At 41.1% G+C, this 17,099-nt stretch overlaps 1 protein-coding gene across 7 annotated transcripts in view; it reads left to right on the top strand.

Moving 5' to 3' along the window:
• The first annotated feature begins 2,200 nt into the window (after nt 1–2,200).
• Nucleotides 2,201–17,099, top strand: part of pbx3b (pre-B-cell leukemia homeobox 3b) — a 57,125-nt gene continuing 42,226 nt past the window's right edge. Inside the window, exons 1-2 of one of the 7 annotated variants that reach the window (XM_026186801.2) lie at nt 2,201–3,996; nt 4,585–4,664. In XM_026186801.2, the coding sequence (XP_026042586.1) occupies nt 3,749–3,996; nt 4,585–4,664 (328 nt within the window). In that variant the 5' untranslated portion in view covers nt 2,201–3,748. The remainder of the gene's footprint in view (nt 3,997–4,584; nt 4,665–17,099) is intronic. The other 6 variants (XM_026186804.2, XM_026186802.2, XM_026186806.2 and 3 more) reach the window with 6 other exon arrangements.

Here is a 17,099-nt window from a genome sequence, read left to right as displayed (position 1 = left end):
TACAGCATTACGTGGACCCCTGACAGCTGCCAGGGAAATATTCAAAAAGGAGCACTTCCTGAAGTAATAAGATGATTCTAATAACAGATTATGCAGTGATGTAAAATATGGTCATGCCACATCATATCCATCTTTACCATCTATATGAGACAGGTGACTTTCACAGGTGTCATCAGAGCTTAAAATGTGTTAGCTATGCGTCACATCACTGTTATAGCACACTGTTTTTAAATATTTGCCATATAAAGTGAAGACCACACACTGGATCACACCAGCGAGATTTCTACAGTCCACAGCCACAGTCTCAAACCCATAGTCAATCTCTTACTTTATTCCAGTGTCAGTTACACACCTATAAAATTTTGCAACTGCATATTGCAGAGTTGTGACTATCATTTTGACAAAATCTGTCAACAGACACACAGACGAACACCTGGCGAAGCACTAAAAAATGCCTTTGTGGTGGTTTCTGCAACATTGTCTTGACGACCACATTTTGTCACAGTGACACACACACACACACACACACACACACACACACACACACACACACACACACACACGTAGACGTACACACAAAGACAGATAGAGCAAGGTTAAAACAACATCAGCTGTTACTAGTAGATATCAAACTTTCATATAAAAGACACTTAATCAGGGAGCTACAAACATATTCAAGCTTAAGAAGAAGGTGGTATTTTGTGAAGCTGTCATAGCCCCCGGCAGTCCCTCTATTGGTCAAACAACACACATCTTTAATTCCTGCCTTCGTTTTGAGCTCAGCATCACATCTGTAAATCTTTGAAACTTTATACTGTACGACTGCGACACTGCTGTGTTGACGAAATCTGTACACAGACAGACATACAAACACCTGCCAAAACACTCAGAAGTGCTTTTGTGGTAGTTTCCGCTATAGTTGTCTCCAGGAAAACAGTTTTTCATGATGACGCACTGACAGACTCACAAGTTGAACATAATGCCAACTTTCCATGTCAGAGTAACTTCTGTTGTTCATCAAATTCAGACTTACATTTTCCATAAAATGAATGAGCTCAAGGGTCAACACAGTTTAATGAACATCAATACACAAAACATGTATATTTGTCAAATATACATGACATGTTTAAAATGCAAAGATGTCACATTCTAGAGAAACTGCTAGTTTACATCTGTAGATGTAGGGAAGGTCAACATAAACCTTTCAAATAAACAAAACCATACACATATATGACAAAAACAAATGAAATATGCTTTTTGTTTTTTAAAAATGTTACAGTATTTTTTTTCTCTACATTTCAGGTTTCATGAATTAAGCTAATTCCAAATCTGATAAATATCTACAAATGCAACATAGTCAAAATTACAGGCAGATGTTGACTGTATAGAACATTCTATTTGTATTTTGATTAAATTAACTGTGCAAAAATAATTAAATAAATAGATATTTTAAATGCACATGTTCACTCGGTGTGCTAAAAGGTGCTTATAAAAAAAAATCATGCTACATCCTGGTATACTTTGCGTCCACGGTACAAATCAGCAGGCTGGTTGGTCACCAACTACTAGTTTTTATTATTATTATTTTATTATGAGAAATCATGCATAACGTAAAGGAAGAGCGTACTCACAGAGGGGCTCTGCCCAAGTTTGAACCAAGGAGTCTGGCTGTGAGGCAGACGTGCTAACCGCTGAACCACCATGCTGCCTGCTGAAACTCCCACTTCTATTATTGATGGCTTCACATTCACCTTTGCACACAGTTACCAACTGGATATAGCGCTTTACTTCAGAAGTAATAAATAGCATTTTAGGCAGCTTTTCTGTTTTTTCAGAGGTCCGGTGATACACTGGATGGGCCGCTTTAAACTACTTACACGTCATTTATTCAGTGATGTCAGGGTGGAAGAAAAGTGGCTGGTGGACAACTTAACAACTCACTTGAGCAAACAAGTCCATATATTTAGCAACACGGCCGTGCTTAAATATTGTTTATGTGACTTTGTCACTTCATTGCAGAGTAATCAGAACCAAGCAAAGCCTATCTATCAAAAGTTCACCATTAACGTCTTTGCACAACACAAGCCCTCTTTTGTGGTTTCTTCGTATAAAACTCTGTCCACATCCTTTATTCCTACACGTTATCGCTGAATTCATTTTAACTGAAGGGAAAGCCCCTATTTTTTTTTCTGATCTCGATGCTTATAGTAGAGGTGCACTGTATATTTGCTGCCATTCCTCCGGCTCAACAACTTGTCTGCTGCCATAGCAACTGCGAAAGAGCACAGAGCAGCGCCGCCTGCTTGTGCAGTGGATGTCACTCGTAGCAACGACCAATCAGAAGTTCCCATCCTTTTGCAAGCGCTGTGGTGAAGATGGAGGGATGAAGTGGGTGGGCTTTCGGCATCATGCATCTGCCAGCATAGGACGCGGAGCTCGTCAGTCTTCGTCATTCTCGCCCGGGATTGGTCGAGGAGCTTTACTTTCCAATAATATAAACATGTCTACTGCTTGCCTGGCTTGAACCGAGGCTTACAAGGGACTGTGCAGTTCTACATCAAACTGTATAAAAACTCTCATTATGTGTTTGCTTGTATTGCTACAGAGCTAAATCTTTGTTATTGCAAGAGAATATGCACATAGCTGCACGTGCACGCGTGAGGAAACGAGGATACCCTGCTGCCGCTGTTGCAAGAAAGAGAGGGGACTCAGCCGTGCTTTCATCATTATAATCACCATCTTAAGTACTAGCGCTTAACATTTTGTTTTTCGGTGTTCAGGCGAGAAGTGACAAGAATATAGACCCCTCCTCTGCAGGGCGGAGCGTGCATTTTCATTTCGTATTTTGTATTTTTTTTTTTTGTGATTATTTTTTTTCCTGCCCTCTTCCCTGCTCTGACACGTCTGCACTGAGTGAGTGGCATTGGCACACTGTCAATCGCTCACTACTGCTGCCATCAAACAACATAAAACACACACAGGCAGAGGCTGGAGCTCATAAATTTCAGAAGGGCAAGATTTTTTTTTGCGCATCGCCTTAATACACCGTTGTCTCCTAATTAATTTCCTCTCGCCGTTGCTTTTTTTTCTAAGCAGAAATCTCCCAACTTTTTGTACATTTCATATTTTTTGTAGTCACATTTGGAAACCTTGCTGCAGATTGTGTATTTTTTTTTAAATACTGTCAGTTGTCGCGGGGATAATTTCTGCACATTTATAGCTGACACCTGCGAGCCTAAGATTGTTTTTTTTAATTTGTTTACACGTTTTCACAGCGGATATCTTTTTTTTTTTTTTTTTAAATTTTGTTGCCGGTGCTTCATGAGGAGGATTTGGACATTTTCGAAAGGAAATGCGCCGGAATCCCACGAAGAGCGCTAATAAATGAGAGACCACCAAGGACCGTTTCTGTCTCTACCGCCCGTCAAAACCCAGAGAAAAGACTGATTGCTATGAGGATCCGTGCGGGATGTGATGGACCGTCAATTTTGACAAACAAGTTTTAAAGAAGAAGAGAAAAAAATATTCATGCGATTTTCTACAAACACAGCCGAAATCAGCGTTTTGGCACTTTGGACCGCGCGTAAAGCGACGACAACTTGGACAGAAGATTTACGCTAAAAAATAGTATTAATAAAAACTACTGCATATTTTTTAACAAAAGACGCGTGTGTGCTGCCTAACCCCGAAGAATCACACAACCGTACATCCTTCCAGTCTGCGGCATATGTTGTAGCCGATTTCGTATATGAGTTTTTCAATTTGTGTGGCTCAGTGCACAGACTCTTTAGCGGCTACTATGGACGATCAAGCCCGGATCATGCAGTCGATCGGCGGTGTCAGTCTGGCTGGCCACTCGGTACAAGGAGGCATGGCACTGCCGCCTCCACATGGACACGATGGGACAGACGGAGACGGAAGAAAACAAGACATTGGTGACATTCTGCATCAAATAATGACCATAACTGATCAAAGTCTGGACGAGGCGCAAGCAAAGTTGGTTGATTTATATGTTTTATTAACTTCGCCACACCAAAAAAAGAAAAGAAAAAACAAAACAAAACGCCGAACGCATCATTATTGAGATGTGGCCCGTTTAACTTAACTCCCCAATGCACAACAATAGGCTGGAGTGGCTTTAATGATAATCTCACTCTGAGGTGTATTTATTGCCTCGCAAAGCTTTAACACAGTGAAAGTTGCCACTGAGGGAAGCACAGCATTTTAGTTAAACTGTCCTAGTGAGCACGTGTTTTATAAATGTTCATTCATCTACAAAAGTCTACGTGGTGTTGAAACACAATTAATGCCAGTGGGCTCATGTTATGCAGGGAATTGCCACTGAGACTAATATTTACATTAGGGCTTGGTGTTATTTGGTGTTTTAAAAAAAATAAAAATACTATGACACAGTATACATTTTAGAAGAAAATGCTAACTTTCTGAAGAAGAGGCTTGGAACATTGGAAGGCATTATTAAAGTGGCAACTAAACTTAAAAGCGTGTCCAACCCTATTAACTGTTTGTGTCAGACATGTGAACTATCAGTGAACTTATTTCAGTATTTTATTTTCTCTTATACTGAAACAGGAAACACGGACTGAACTGTCACAGAATGAAACCAGCACTCTTCAGCGTTCTCTGTGAAATCAAAGAAAAGACAGGTAAGATCTTTGTCTAAAATACTGTAATATCAAACTATAAACTCCATCGTTACAGTGATACATGCAATTGGAGAATCAATAAAAACACAGGCATTTTTTTTTTACCTCTCAGTGAGCTGATGACAGCCTGCATCCAGGTTATAGGTGACCTCTGACCGAATGAATCAGTCACTTTTTAAAAATATGTCACCGTACCACGCAGAAACTCCCGTTGTCACGGAACCAGAGTCTTCTTCCACTGAAGATGCTCTTTTTTTTTCTTCTGCAAGTGTGCTTTAAAGCACTGGTTTGCTTGGATTTGAACATAAAGTGCGCTCCAGATTTCACACTCACCACCCTGCCAGTGAAGAGGCTGGGGAAGTCCCGTAGCATATGCTCTACATATCCTAGATCACACAGAATCCATGCTGGAAAACCTGACAACGTTTTGCCATCAACTTATAAGAGATTTTTTTATTAGTCAAATCATACGATGGGCTCGCAGAATTAATAATTCGACTGCAGTTGTATGAAAGCCTTCCTGCAAAGGTGGATGGTTAATCTTGAAAAATGCAAACAACACATCTCCTGGAAGCTTAGTTAGAGAAAAGGATTGTGAAATAATAATAAAAAAAATCCTCTTTTTATATATTTATATGAGCATAAACTGTTATTTCTGTTTTTTTAGGACTAGGATTGAAAACCTTTAGCATGCACACACACTTCATTCATATATTATTGAGAGTTGTAATTACAAGCGTTCATTTTTTTATAGCTTAAACTTTGTGTTTTTTTTTTTTATTTCAAGTCCAAACCTGTATCCCATGAGATTATTGGTTTTACACCTTATGGTCTATTTTCTTAAATAAGGACGCTGGCTTTTTGATGACAATTTTTTTGCAGACAATGCTTATTGAACAGGTGCTTCAAATATCTACTCTCCTATATGTTAGCTATTTATTTTTCTAGTAATATGTATTTTTAAAATGATGAACGAATTTGACTCTACTAGAAAAAAAAGGAGTAAACCTGGTGTTTTGTCAGATTTGTGACCTTTGTGCGGTTTATGAGGAAATTAGCTTGAAGGAGGTCATAAAAGTTTATGAACTTCCTCAACACAGGTGGCGTCCACAGGGGCAGGCCGAGGGTCCACAGTCTAGCCGAGCTGCTCTGCTATGTTTGTGAGCCTGTTGATTTCAGGCAATGAAAGAGACGGAGCAATAATAAAAAAAGAGTAGATGCAGATCAAACACGATGCCAGCTTTGAGGCGGAAGTGTTGCTGCGATTGTAGAATGTGGAGCTCACTGAAAAAAACAAGTATTAGAAGTGATTTTTAGTTTCAGACCCAAACCACTTTCCCACATCAGTTTTACTTGTTTGTTTGTTTGAAGTTATAATGGCTCCTGTTTGAATGTTTAAGCTGTGTGAACTCGAGTCATTCAAGTTAGCATGGAAATTATTTAAAGCAACATCATTTGGTGTGTCCACGTGCACGTTTGATCGAGATCCTGGTAAGAAGTGAGTGTGAAAAAGAGACGAGACAGAGGAGGAGAGTGAGCACAAGCCTGCGTGCGTGCATGTGTGTATGTATGTGTGCATGGTTAACCTGTGGTTTAGAGTCACAGCCTCCCCCTCTTAGCCATTGACAGAGCTCAGCTGGTCTGGTGGCCTTGTTGACCGGTCTGCTTTTCCAGCTCACAGTAAGCCTTTCACTGGCTCCTACAGCATCATTCACAAGGCTTCCTTGGCCCTTTCATGTCTGTTGAGATGGCACATGGGGCCGCTGTCTTTTAGCCATGGAGCCCACCGCTGCCTGAAAATGGCTTTTAATAATAAATTTGAAAGTGGTCCAAGAATCATCAGTGTAATTACTGCACACATGTATCATGTTATCAGGGCTTATTGCATGGTGTGCAGGTGATTAGTAAGACTAAGGTCTGGCTTTCGTATTATTTTGTGACGAAGATGGCGAGACTCAGTTGCATTTTGAAATGATTGCGTTTTGGAACGGAAAGGTTAAGAAAATGCATTTTCTAGTAATAGCAAGACACTTCAAAGCGTTTTTTTCCAAGGTGTTTGGAAGTTTATGGCACTCTTTTAACTGTTATTGTAGAGCTACGGGCACATTTCTGCATTGCTAATGCCCTCGAAGTATTAATTCACTTTGATATGCTAATTAGAGAGCATTATGCAAGAAATGAGATTAAGTGGCAGCATGAAGTCATTTGCCTGTCACTAAATTGAGTGTTTTAGCAGGAAGGCTTTTTCCTCCAAAATTTCTTGGTTTTGCATTTAGATAAGCTGAATGTGAGATTTGGTTGGCAAGTGTTGTTCTTTGTGCTTTCATGTGTGTGATCTTTTTTTTCCCCTTTAGGTTGATACATAAAAAAAGACAAACAAATCAAAATCTTTCATGTCTCTAACTGTTTTAGGACAAAGGATACATTCACGCTGTACCTTTCCCCCCCCTTAGGCTTCATGAGGAGACAATGAATGCATTGAGTGAAAATTGCCTGCGATTCAGATGAGTTTTGCAGTTATTCCTCTGTGCTGGGTTTGTTTTATCCTGCTGGCTACTCCCTTGTCTTGCTCTCTTGCTTGGAAGAGAGGCTCACAGCAGCAGGAGCAGCGGGAGCGGCAAGAATAACAAAGGTGAAAGATTACCTCCATATGGTATTTCTGACCAGGAAAAGAGAGGTTCTGTAGCAAGACTCCTCTTTGATGTGAGGTTTAATCAATAGAAAGAGATTACAGAAAACTATTACAGGCTAAATCATGGAGTACTACAGAGAGGCTTAGCCCTCTCCACAGCTCTCTCAGCTGCGTGGCGCTTCTTTGGCTGCATATTGACTTGTTGTTTTCGTGACCTTTGACTCATCAGGTTCAGAAATGGGGGGTCTGGAGAGGTAGGGGAAGGAGGGAGGGAATGTGGCAGAGATTCAGGCTGATGAATGCTGCGATCCTGTGTCAGAGGCAGTGGATTAGGGAGGGTACTGCACTCACAGGTCGAGGCGGTGTCGCCGTTTGGTGTTTTTTTTTGTGCACGTTTTTGATATGGCTTCTGAAAGAGCTGAACGTGCTTTCACGTGTGCATTTGGGTCTGTCCACGCTGTGTTCGGTGCTCGACTGAGAAAGACTGTGCTCACTAAATACAGTTCAGGATGAGCCTGTAATTAACCACATGCAAGCCGGACTAAAAGTGTTACCTGAAGTAAATAGAGTTAGGACTGAGTGGGTAAGCATTTCTGAATTCTGTAGGGAACATGAATTTTAGTGCTGCCAAAGTTAATGAGGAAACTAGTTCTAATTGTATTATTATTATTATGATTATATTTTTATTACAATTTTTTTCCCCTCAAAATTAAGGAGCTAGGGAACAAAAATATATGTTATTTTAGTCAATTCTTTTCTTTTCTTTTTTTTTGGTTCTACCTCATGGGTTTTTCTTCATCCTGAAAAGGCTCCAGTAAATGCATGACAGAGAACAGAAAGCTATTCAGCAGCAGACACAATTGACTTTGGCTGCTTTTTGTCTCAGAGAGCCCCAGTGATGCGGCTGCACTGACTAGATAGTGTTGTGCCGAATGGCTTGCGCACAGCTGGGTTCTTGACTGGCTCAGTGTCAGGGCCACTAGTGCTTCCCCTTCTAAAGCACAAGGGGGACCGAGGAAGATGTGGCTATTATCTAAGTAGCTCCCAAATACCCTCCATTTCCCCATCATCAAAGATGAAAAGAAGGAGAGCCAGACAAAGAGGAAAAAAACAGAGTATACATATTGGTTTCATTTGGAAGGGTAAATGCTTTTGTGTTGTGGCGATAGATGTCTCTGCAGCTGTAGTGGCTGGTATCTGCACGTACAGAACCTCAAATCTTTATTTATTTATTTATTTTTTTTGGGGGGGGGGGGGGGGTGATCTAGTGCTGTCCTTCCATCTACGCACGCACCCATCTTCTTGCACACATCTCCCTCTCTCCCCCTCGAATCGCTTCAAGCGTTTTCTGCGGGCTCCTGCGCGATCAACAGCTCATAATTGTTTTTTGCACATACGTTATGCAAATGAGCCTTTATGGCAACTGGCATAACAATTAGCATCCTCCAACAATATTTTAGTAGGTTAATTGCGAAATTTCTGAATTGTACATCTGAGTTGTTAATTAGGCATGACAGAGGTGGTGAAATAGTTATCTTCAGGCGGTGGCAGCCAGCAGAGGCTGCTTTGGATGCAAAAAGGAAGGATTGATTGAAATTAGTTTACAGCAGTAGGAGCGTGCCTGCTGGAGACTCTTTGCATGCCCCTCTTGCTTTTTGTGGCATCTGTTTGTTGCTGAATGCAAAAAGCACGAGGCAGACGCAAACGTGAAGAAGGTGGGTCACGTTTTGACACCTGTAGAAATATTGCGCTTTTTTTTTTTTTGGCTGTTTGAAGAAATACTCGTCCTGCTGTTGTTTTTAATTTTTATTTTTTTATGTCACTGCAGCTGGACTGTAAACAATTTTATAACTTATTTATTCCACTTTTTATTTTTGCATTTTTTTTAAATGTTAAAGTTAAATGTAGCAGGGAAAAACAAAATAAAATATCCATCTGTATTTATTTATTTATTCATAGGCTAAAATGTATTGACGAAAAAAAAATTGTTGCAAAATCTAAAACCCCTTTTAATGCGTTTCTGATTATGAAAACACATTTCATTATGCGTTTTTCTTCCTTTACACTCGTAGTGATTCTATATGATTTCAAGCTATAGCTGGAGTTTATTTACAAGTAAGTAAATAAAGTCACAAAGAGACTTTATTTTAAAATTACTCTCCAAGTCTCTTGTGTCATGATGTTCATTACTGTGTCACCCGATGGCCAAGTGTATGTAATGCCATAGAGCTGGTTATTAGTGTAAAAAGCGTTACAGTGAAAGACTGGCGCAAAGCAAGTCCTCTCTCAGTAATGACTCTGCTATTTATAGGTCCCTATTTCATTAGCCCTAGTGTTTCAGGGAAGAGTCTTCCTCATGGGACAATAGACACCATGATGTTCATTTACTCTTGTACACATTACATGTGGACAACTAAGTGACCCATCATCTGTGAGTGCAAGAACATGGACAGCGCTCTTGAATTTCCTCCTAATTTAGCTTTTTTTGTGCCTGTGTTTAATCTTTTTTAATAGATGGACTTTTTTTGGAGGGGATGTGTGTGTGTGCGTGTGTGTGTGTGTGTGTGTGTGTGTGTGTGTGTGTGTGTGTGTGTGTGTGTGTGAAGGTGTTACAGGTGATGCGGTTCTCTTGCTAAAATGATGAAGGAGTTAAAGCCACCAGTCACTAAATGCACACATTTGTAATATCTCGACACCGTGGCGGTTTGCGGCTTGTTGTGTGACAAAAGCGACGTGATACACAATCGTCACCTTTCTTCTCTTTACACACGATTGTTTTCCAAAAACGGGGGAAGGAAAAAAAGGGGCTCTTTGCTGTCTCTGCTACATTTGCGAGCTTGAAAATGTAGCCCCTCTCCCCATTGTTCCAGATGCCATTGTTCCACGTTTCATACATTAGAATGATATATTGAAGGCAGAAATGGGAAAAAGACTGCAATGCAATGAAATTTTAATCAGCGTCTTCTGCTGCTTTAATAAGGCAAATAATTCTTATTGGCTGCTGTGTTAAGATTTCTAATATTTAATTCATAACAAACCTTGCATTATTCTGCTCTTGCCCTAAGACAAGCTCCACTCTGCTGCCTGCTAAAAGGCAACGATGGAGGAGTGGAGGGGGTGTTAAAGGAAGTGCACACCCAGCATTTTTCTTATCAGTTTTGGCATAAATATCACACTGTTTTGATATCGTCCGTGAATTCAAATATCTGTTTAAAATCATTTTAACTAAATGTGTCACTGGAGCTAATGATGGAGAAACTGGGCTGGCACTCCTGGTGATCAGTGGACAAAGACTTAAGTAGCTTTCTTTGTAATTTTGTCAGCAGTCAGTTAAGTGCAACCATTTGCCGGGCTAACTGTCTTTTTATTTTCTTTAGTCCTTGAAGTTCATTTTTGCGTCTGAAGTAATGGAGAGATGGCGAGGGGCCAGCAGCTAGGTGCTGGCTCATGTTACAGAGAAACGGTGGGACCTGTTTTCGTCTCTCGGTGAAATGGCTTAATTGGTGTCAGAGCCCCAGGGATAAAGGCCTCTTGCTCTGAAACACAGCCACACAGGCCCTGTCTTCCCTCAAACCAGGAGGAACGGCCGACGTCTGCTGGTGAATGAGGACTAAGCCGTGGCATAACAATACCAAATGATGTTTGGGATGACAGAAATTAATATGCACTTGCTCCCAGAAAGCTATGATTAATGACGGCGAGCAGGGAAATGCTGTCCCTCCTTTTGCTCCTCTTTGATGGGGGATTGAAAACCAAAAAGAAGGAGGGAAAAAAGGCTGGTTTCTCCTCTCTTTAGAAAGTGGAGGAAGTACATTACACACTGCTATTCTTTTTTTTTTTCTTACTTTATCCTCAAGCAAGAGGCAGGAAAATACCGAGCACTGGTAATGAATTTTGGAACCATTCAGTAACATTGTGACCTACTATATTGTCCCGTTGCAAAATCCTCACAAATACATGGATCCTTTTGCAAAGCTGCTCAACCACTGGTCATAACTCTAGTTAAGAATCTGATATCTAATGTTATCTGTAATCGCTAAAAAAAATTAGCAAATGTAATTTTAATAAGAGTTAATAAGAGATGACCTGACGATGGCTTCTTTTCGTATAGAATTTTACGCACGCCCATTGATTCCAAGCCAAAGGTGTGAACAAAATGGTGGTGTGCTGTTGCCATGATAATGATTTGTATCTGTTGTGTCCTAGGAGGAGACGCATGAATATTTAATTGTGTCTGCTCGAGAGATTCCCCAGACCCTTCTGTTCATTTCTTACTTTCTCTAATGCGTTTCCACCCTCCCAGGTACTTCCTCTCTAAGTAATGGAGAATTAAAGCGTGCATTAAAATGATCTAAATTGCAATGTAAGGGATTTCTAAGGACATTTGTCTCAGCACAATGCGGCTGAAAATTCAAATGGCAAGTTTTGACAACGGACATTCTGCTGACACCGTGTATTTGCTTCACGTTGGCTCCTCAAATAAGCATTTCCTCTGTCAAAGTGATTGATATGTATTAAGCGTGCGCTTTTTACATCACGCCGCTTTGGGAGATAATGTGGGTGCGCGCATATAAGTTTTAAACAGCGAATGAGTTCCCCCTCATATTGATCTATTTGTGTTGGCGGAGTGGCAGGTGCTATACGAAGACTGTGTCAGCTTTGATTGTTTGTGTCAGTGATCCGAGCCGACACTGAGCTCTTTTACTGTTCGTCACTGCACTTGCTTCCTGTTGATGAATGGCAGCGCACTGCACAGATCCTCAAAAAAAACCTCGTGTCTGTGCTGTCTCACCAGCCCTCTGAATCAACCTTGGATCTCAGAGATTTTTTTATCTCTTATGTGTACACTTGGATTTTTTTCCAATTCTTTTTATTTTGTAATGCTAAACTGTGGGACATACCTAAAATGTCCACAGGACTTAAAAAAAATTTTTTTTTTAATGAAATCCAATAATGTAAAAGCTTTCAATGGGAAAGGGAACATCAGTTGATGAGGGACAGGAGGTGTGGTTCCTCTCCTTCTCTAAATATTCAAGTTTAGTTCTTAACGTGCATCTGTGTGTGTGTGTGAGTGTGTGTGTGTGTGTTGGCAGGCATGCTAGGTTATGGCGTGAAGGTGAGCCTCTGTAAGTATGCAGAGCACGGCGGGCCTCGCACGGGTGCTGAAGGAGAGCATGGAGTGGCAGAGTTAATTTATTTAATGACTGAGCGTCTTATATCTCCCCAGCCCTGATTAGAATCCATGCTTGATGAGGGAAGCGATAGAGGGGAGTGCGCTGCCCCTAGGCCCTAGCACGTACATTCACGGTTTTCTTTCTCCAGTGCCTATTCCCCCCCCCCCCCCCCCTCCCAATCCACTGGGTTTTGCAATAAAAAAAGAAAGACATAAAAGGGAAAAGTGCACCACCAAGTAGGATAATAACCGCTTGTGTCCGTCACGATATTTCGTGATTATGTCCGTACATGTGATCGTTTTGTTGCACACTGGCAGGAAATGCAGCTCTGAGCCTGATTAAATGTGCGTGTTCGTGTGTGTGTGTGCGTGTGTGTGTGTGTGGCGTGCTCCGTGATAAAGACGAAGTGCTGTGGAGCTCCATGAACGTGGGAAAGCCAAACAGAGCGTGTCACTTTGGCAGCACGGGCTGTCAGCATTGGGGAGCTGCAGTTGTAAAAACCATGACCTTCCTCTTTGCCAGCATGTCTCTTGCAGAGCCAAAGCACTGCCCTGTAGATCTGGGCTGGCTGTGGGAGGGAATACAAACACGGAGAGAGGGACAGTTGGAAAAAAAAAAATGGCAAGAGCCATAATTGTGAGGAAGGGGCGGCTGAAGTAATGAAATACTTCTTGGAGCTATCATAACTGAGAAGGTGAGGGAGGGAAAGCAAAGAGGGGAGAAAACACTCGGCGGCTTCTAACATTTCCACGAGCCATCATCAGTAATGCCGCTGCAGCCTCACAAACCAGAAATTATTTCTTCAGGCGTCGCTGTCAAGTGTTATTCAAATAACACCAGCCTCACATTTGAATAACAGCCGACATTTTGAATTAATTAATCAGACAAGATAGTCTGGGCCTTTTCTCATTAGTCTACAGGTCAGGCTGGGGAAGATATATGCGCCGGTGATGATATACTTGTCTTTAATAGTGATTTATGGAGATTTTGGATTGTACTCGATTTGTCAAAGGGCCTGGTAGCAGAAAAATAGAAGAGTGTATATTTCATTACCTAATCTTTGATACGTTCCACGATGCTAAAAGATACAGTCCCGTTGTGTAGCTGCACAGGAAGCTCTTTTTATATTCGCTCTTCTTGAGTGAAGAGGCACACACACACACACACACACAGAAACACAAAGACACACATTTAATCTCATACTGTAGGCTTCCCATTTTACTTTTCCTATGCAATTAAGCGAGAGCTGTAAATTATAACTGTACCCTACTTTAATTATCGTGGTGTAAAAATAGAGTTCCTGTCTTTGAGAGGATTTCATTAACTTACTCAATATTCCATGTCAGCTCGGAGGATCACAAGATTGCAGTGAGGTTTGTCTTTAACATCCTCTGAATCAAGTGGGTTACTTACCTAGATGCTATTTAATTAATAGGAGGAGCAAATAGCAGTGGGTTTGCATGTAAATATAGACTCCATATCTCCCTGGCTGTAGTTGACCTCAGCTGGTTTGACATTTTATTTGGGTTTCATAGTGGGTTTTGTGCGTGCGTGTGTGTGTCTGAGTGTGTGTGTGTGGTCACAGCGAGCAAAAAAAGTACAGTTTTGAAAAGGATAGTGCTCATCATGTAGTGTCACTTACTTCATGGGTTGTTAGATATGAAGTTCATCAGCAGCTATTTGTATATATATATTTTCTAACATACAGCGGGTTTAATTACCCAGAGTAGACATGTACATCTGTGATTTTATGCTGCACAACGTGTGTGTGTGTGTGTGTGTGTGAGTGCTGGAGAGTGTCAGGAAGCTACGAGCTGTTGCCATTCCAGTGAGCAGCCCACACAAAATGCACCAACACCAGTGTGACAAAACATTCAAATAAATTGCTGTCAGGCTGCCGAAACACCAAGTGCAGCGATTTTTATCTGACATGTGGAAGACCCAGACATGCAGTCCTGACAAGTAACGCCGGAGCACCTGTGAGAGACGAGCGATAAAAATCAGGATACGCCTGATCCTCGGCATAACAATACCTATCATTACTTGATATTATTACTCTTCTTTAAGAGAGAGCTCAAGATGGAAAGATAGTCTCAACGCGTTGGCTTCTTTTAAAGTCTGGATAATAAATGATCTTTGGCCGCTGTTTATTTAGAAGCCCACCCCCAAAGAAGAATTTATGGTTAAGTGGAATTATGAAGGCTGATGGCTTTTCAACAAGTATTAAAATGGCTTTTACATTCATGCAGAATTGTTTATTACTCTGAGAAAATGGTCGTATTTTTTTTTTTGTCTGAAGGTTCAATATAAAAAGTGCTAGTGTTTGAAAATTTAATTTACTGGTCTAGCATCAGCATTCACAGATGCAATCAAATGCACAACACACACACACACACACACACACACACACACACACACACACACACACACGTTCTTAAATATTTACATTAGGCTTTTATAATGTTTAACGCTCTTGAGTAATTCTGCTTTTTAGTTCTTTGCAGCTTAAATAGAATTTAGTGCAAAAATCAACCTGACTGATGATCCTGATTGACTTAGTTTCACCGCTGCACGCAGCATGGAGGCACAAATTAATACTAAGAGAGTCTGCGTTGCTTCACTTATTCTCATTGAGTCTCCAAAATTGACTCAGTAATTCTTAAATCCAATTGAGAAGCATTAAAAATGTGCTTTTTTCGAATCTCCGAGACAAAGGACTCACTGTGCAATGTGCCATCCATTCTCTACTGTATTGTTATTTTCTCCCTTATAGGTTACTAATGAGGAATCGGCCCTCATTATGATTTTAAGGATGAGAGAGGAAAGCTTTTAATTAATGATACGTAAATGGTTCTGAATTGATTATGTTAGAATATCAAGAGAGATGGGTAGAAGCTGTGGTGTAATATATTTTAATTAAGAATTAATTAAAAATGATGGCAATTTTATAGAGGCAGAAAATAGAAGAATTTATTCTCTGTCACAATTAAATCAGCCCCTGATTTAATAAACAGACACATGCTGTATTCACTGAAGAGTTATATTTATACGTTGCGAGGCAGAATTATCCCAAATATTAAAAAAAAAAAAAAAAAAAGATCAGCGCAGTGTGTCAGTGGTCGACCACAAGCTGGGTTCTCTGGGGTTAATGGTGATTTATCTCATTCCTAATTCATGAGATCCTCCTGGTCTGTGTTAGGTGGATCAATAAAGCTGTGTTTCCTTTTTGAATTCAGTGTCTACAATTAGATTTGCGACGTGGAACACAATTAGAAGTAAGACATGAATGCATGTTTTTATCTCTGGTGGCAAGTGAATGTGCGCTCCCAAAAGATATCAATCTGTTTATGAGGTAAAAAGATTTGTGTGAAAAAGATGACTTGTGACTAGACGTGGACCCTTGTTAACCCTTTTAATTGTTATCTGCTTTCTTTCATTCATTCTTCGGGGCATGGGGAAGCGGAGGACGGCGCATTAGCCGTGCGCGCCGCTATTAAAGGGAGAGAGGTCTTTGTTTTCTGCTAACAGTGGCATACATGCTCCGTGCTAAACTCCGCGATCAATGGCAGAGAGGCTGCTATCACAGCACTCGATGCAGGCGTAGCTCAGGGGGGCGGGTGGGGGGGGGGGGGGGGGGGGGCGTGCGGCGGGGGTCCCTGGTGGTTCATTTTGATTGGAGCGCAGAGTTTTGTGTTGAAAGGCGAGGGAGAGACAGGCTGTTGGAAGCAAATCCCCCTGGATCAGTTAGAGCTTTGCAACAAAAACACCTTGATATTCCTGGGAACATTTGCTTAGGAAAAAGAATGAATTTAAATAAACGGGCAACGAGAGAATGAAATGATCTAAAGCATTTCTGAAGGTTTCTGTGCTCAGAGAAAGCTCGTGTATCTCTGGCTTAGAATTAATTTAGCAGCCACTTTTCAAATCACAGTAAAGCGCTGCAGTGTACAAAATGGAAATCAGTGTAGCTGAAGTGTTTTGGTAATGACGTTCAGCAGTCTTAAAAAAAATTAAAGTTTTTTAAACAAATGAAATATATAGTAGGTGGAGGGTGTTTAAGATGGTGTTAAGTTGATTGTTTGTGTAGCAGCGTGTGAAAGAAAGCCTATATTAGCTAACCAATCTAGAGTGGGAGTAAGAAGAAGAAATGCCCTTTATTAAACACTGAATAGATTATTAGTCCGAGTCTCCTCACGCGAGATCACCCATAGAGGCTCAGAGCCATCAACAGTCACGTGCGTGCACATCGAACGTCTGTGAGTGCGCACACAAATATAAACGCGTACGTGACGCGCAGAGGGACACATGTTGAGGAAACACGCACAGGGGCCCCAGATGTGTTCATGCATGCACACGCTGTATATATTGCACGCACGCCAGTGGCTGGCAGAGCATCTTCTTTTTTGACACCTGCAACTAGTTGCAATACATCACTGTCAGGATCACTTTCTCCACCCATCCGCATTTGCACGTTAGTTATCCGCGGAGGCCTTCGTCAAAAAGTTGAGCAGTCCTGACATCAGCTCCCTTGTGGGAACCGAAAAGGTGAAGTTGTGCTGGGAGTTGCCGCGGCGGGTGTCATCGCTGGCTGTACTCGCTGCACCCAACAGCACCGTAATGACTACTGAA

This window comes from Astatotilapia calliptera, chromosome 12 (genome assembly GCF_964374335.1).
Source record: "Astatotilapia calliptera chromosome 12, fAstCal68.1, whole genome shotgun sequence".
NCBI classification, from domain to species: domain Eukaryota; kingdom Metazoa; phylum Chordata; class Actinopteri; order Cichliformes; family Cichlidae; genus Astatotilapia; species Astatotilapia calliptera.
This window is presented reverse-complemented; position numbering and strand designations above follow the sequence as displayed.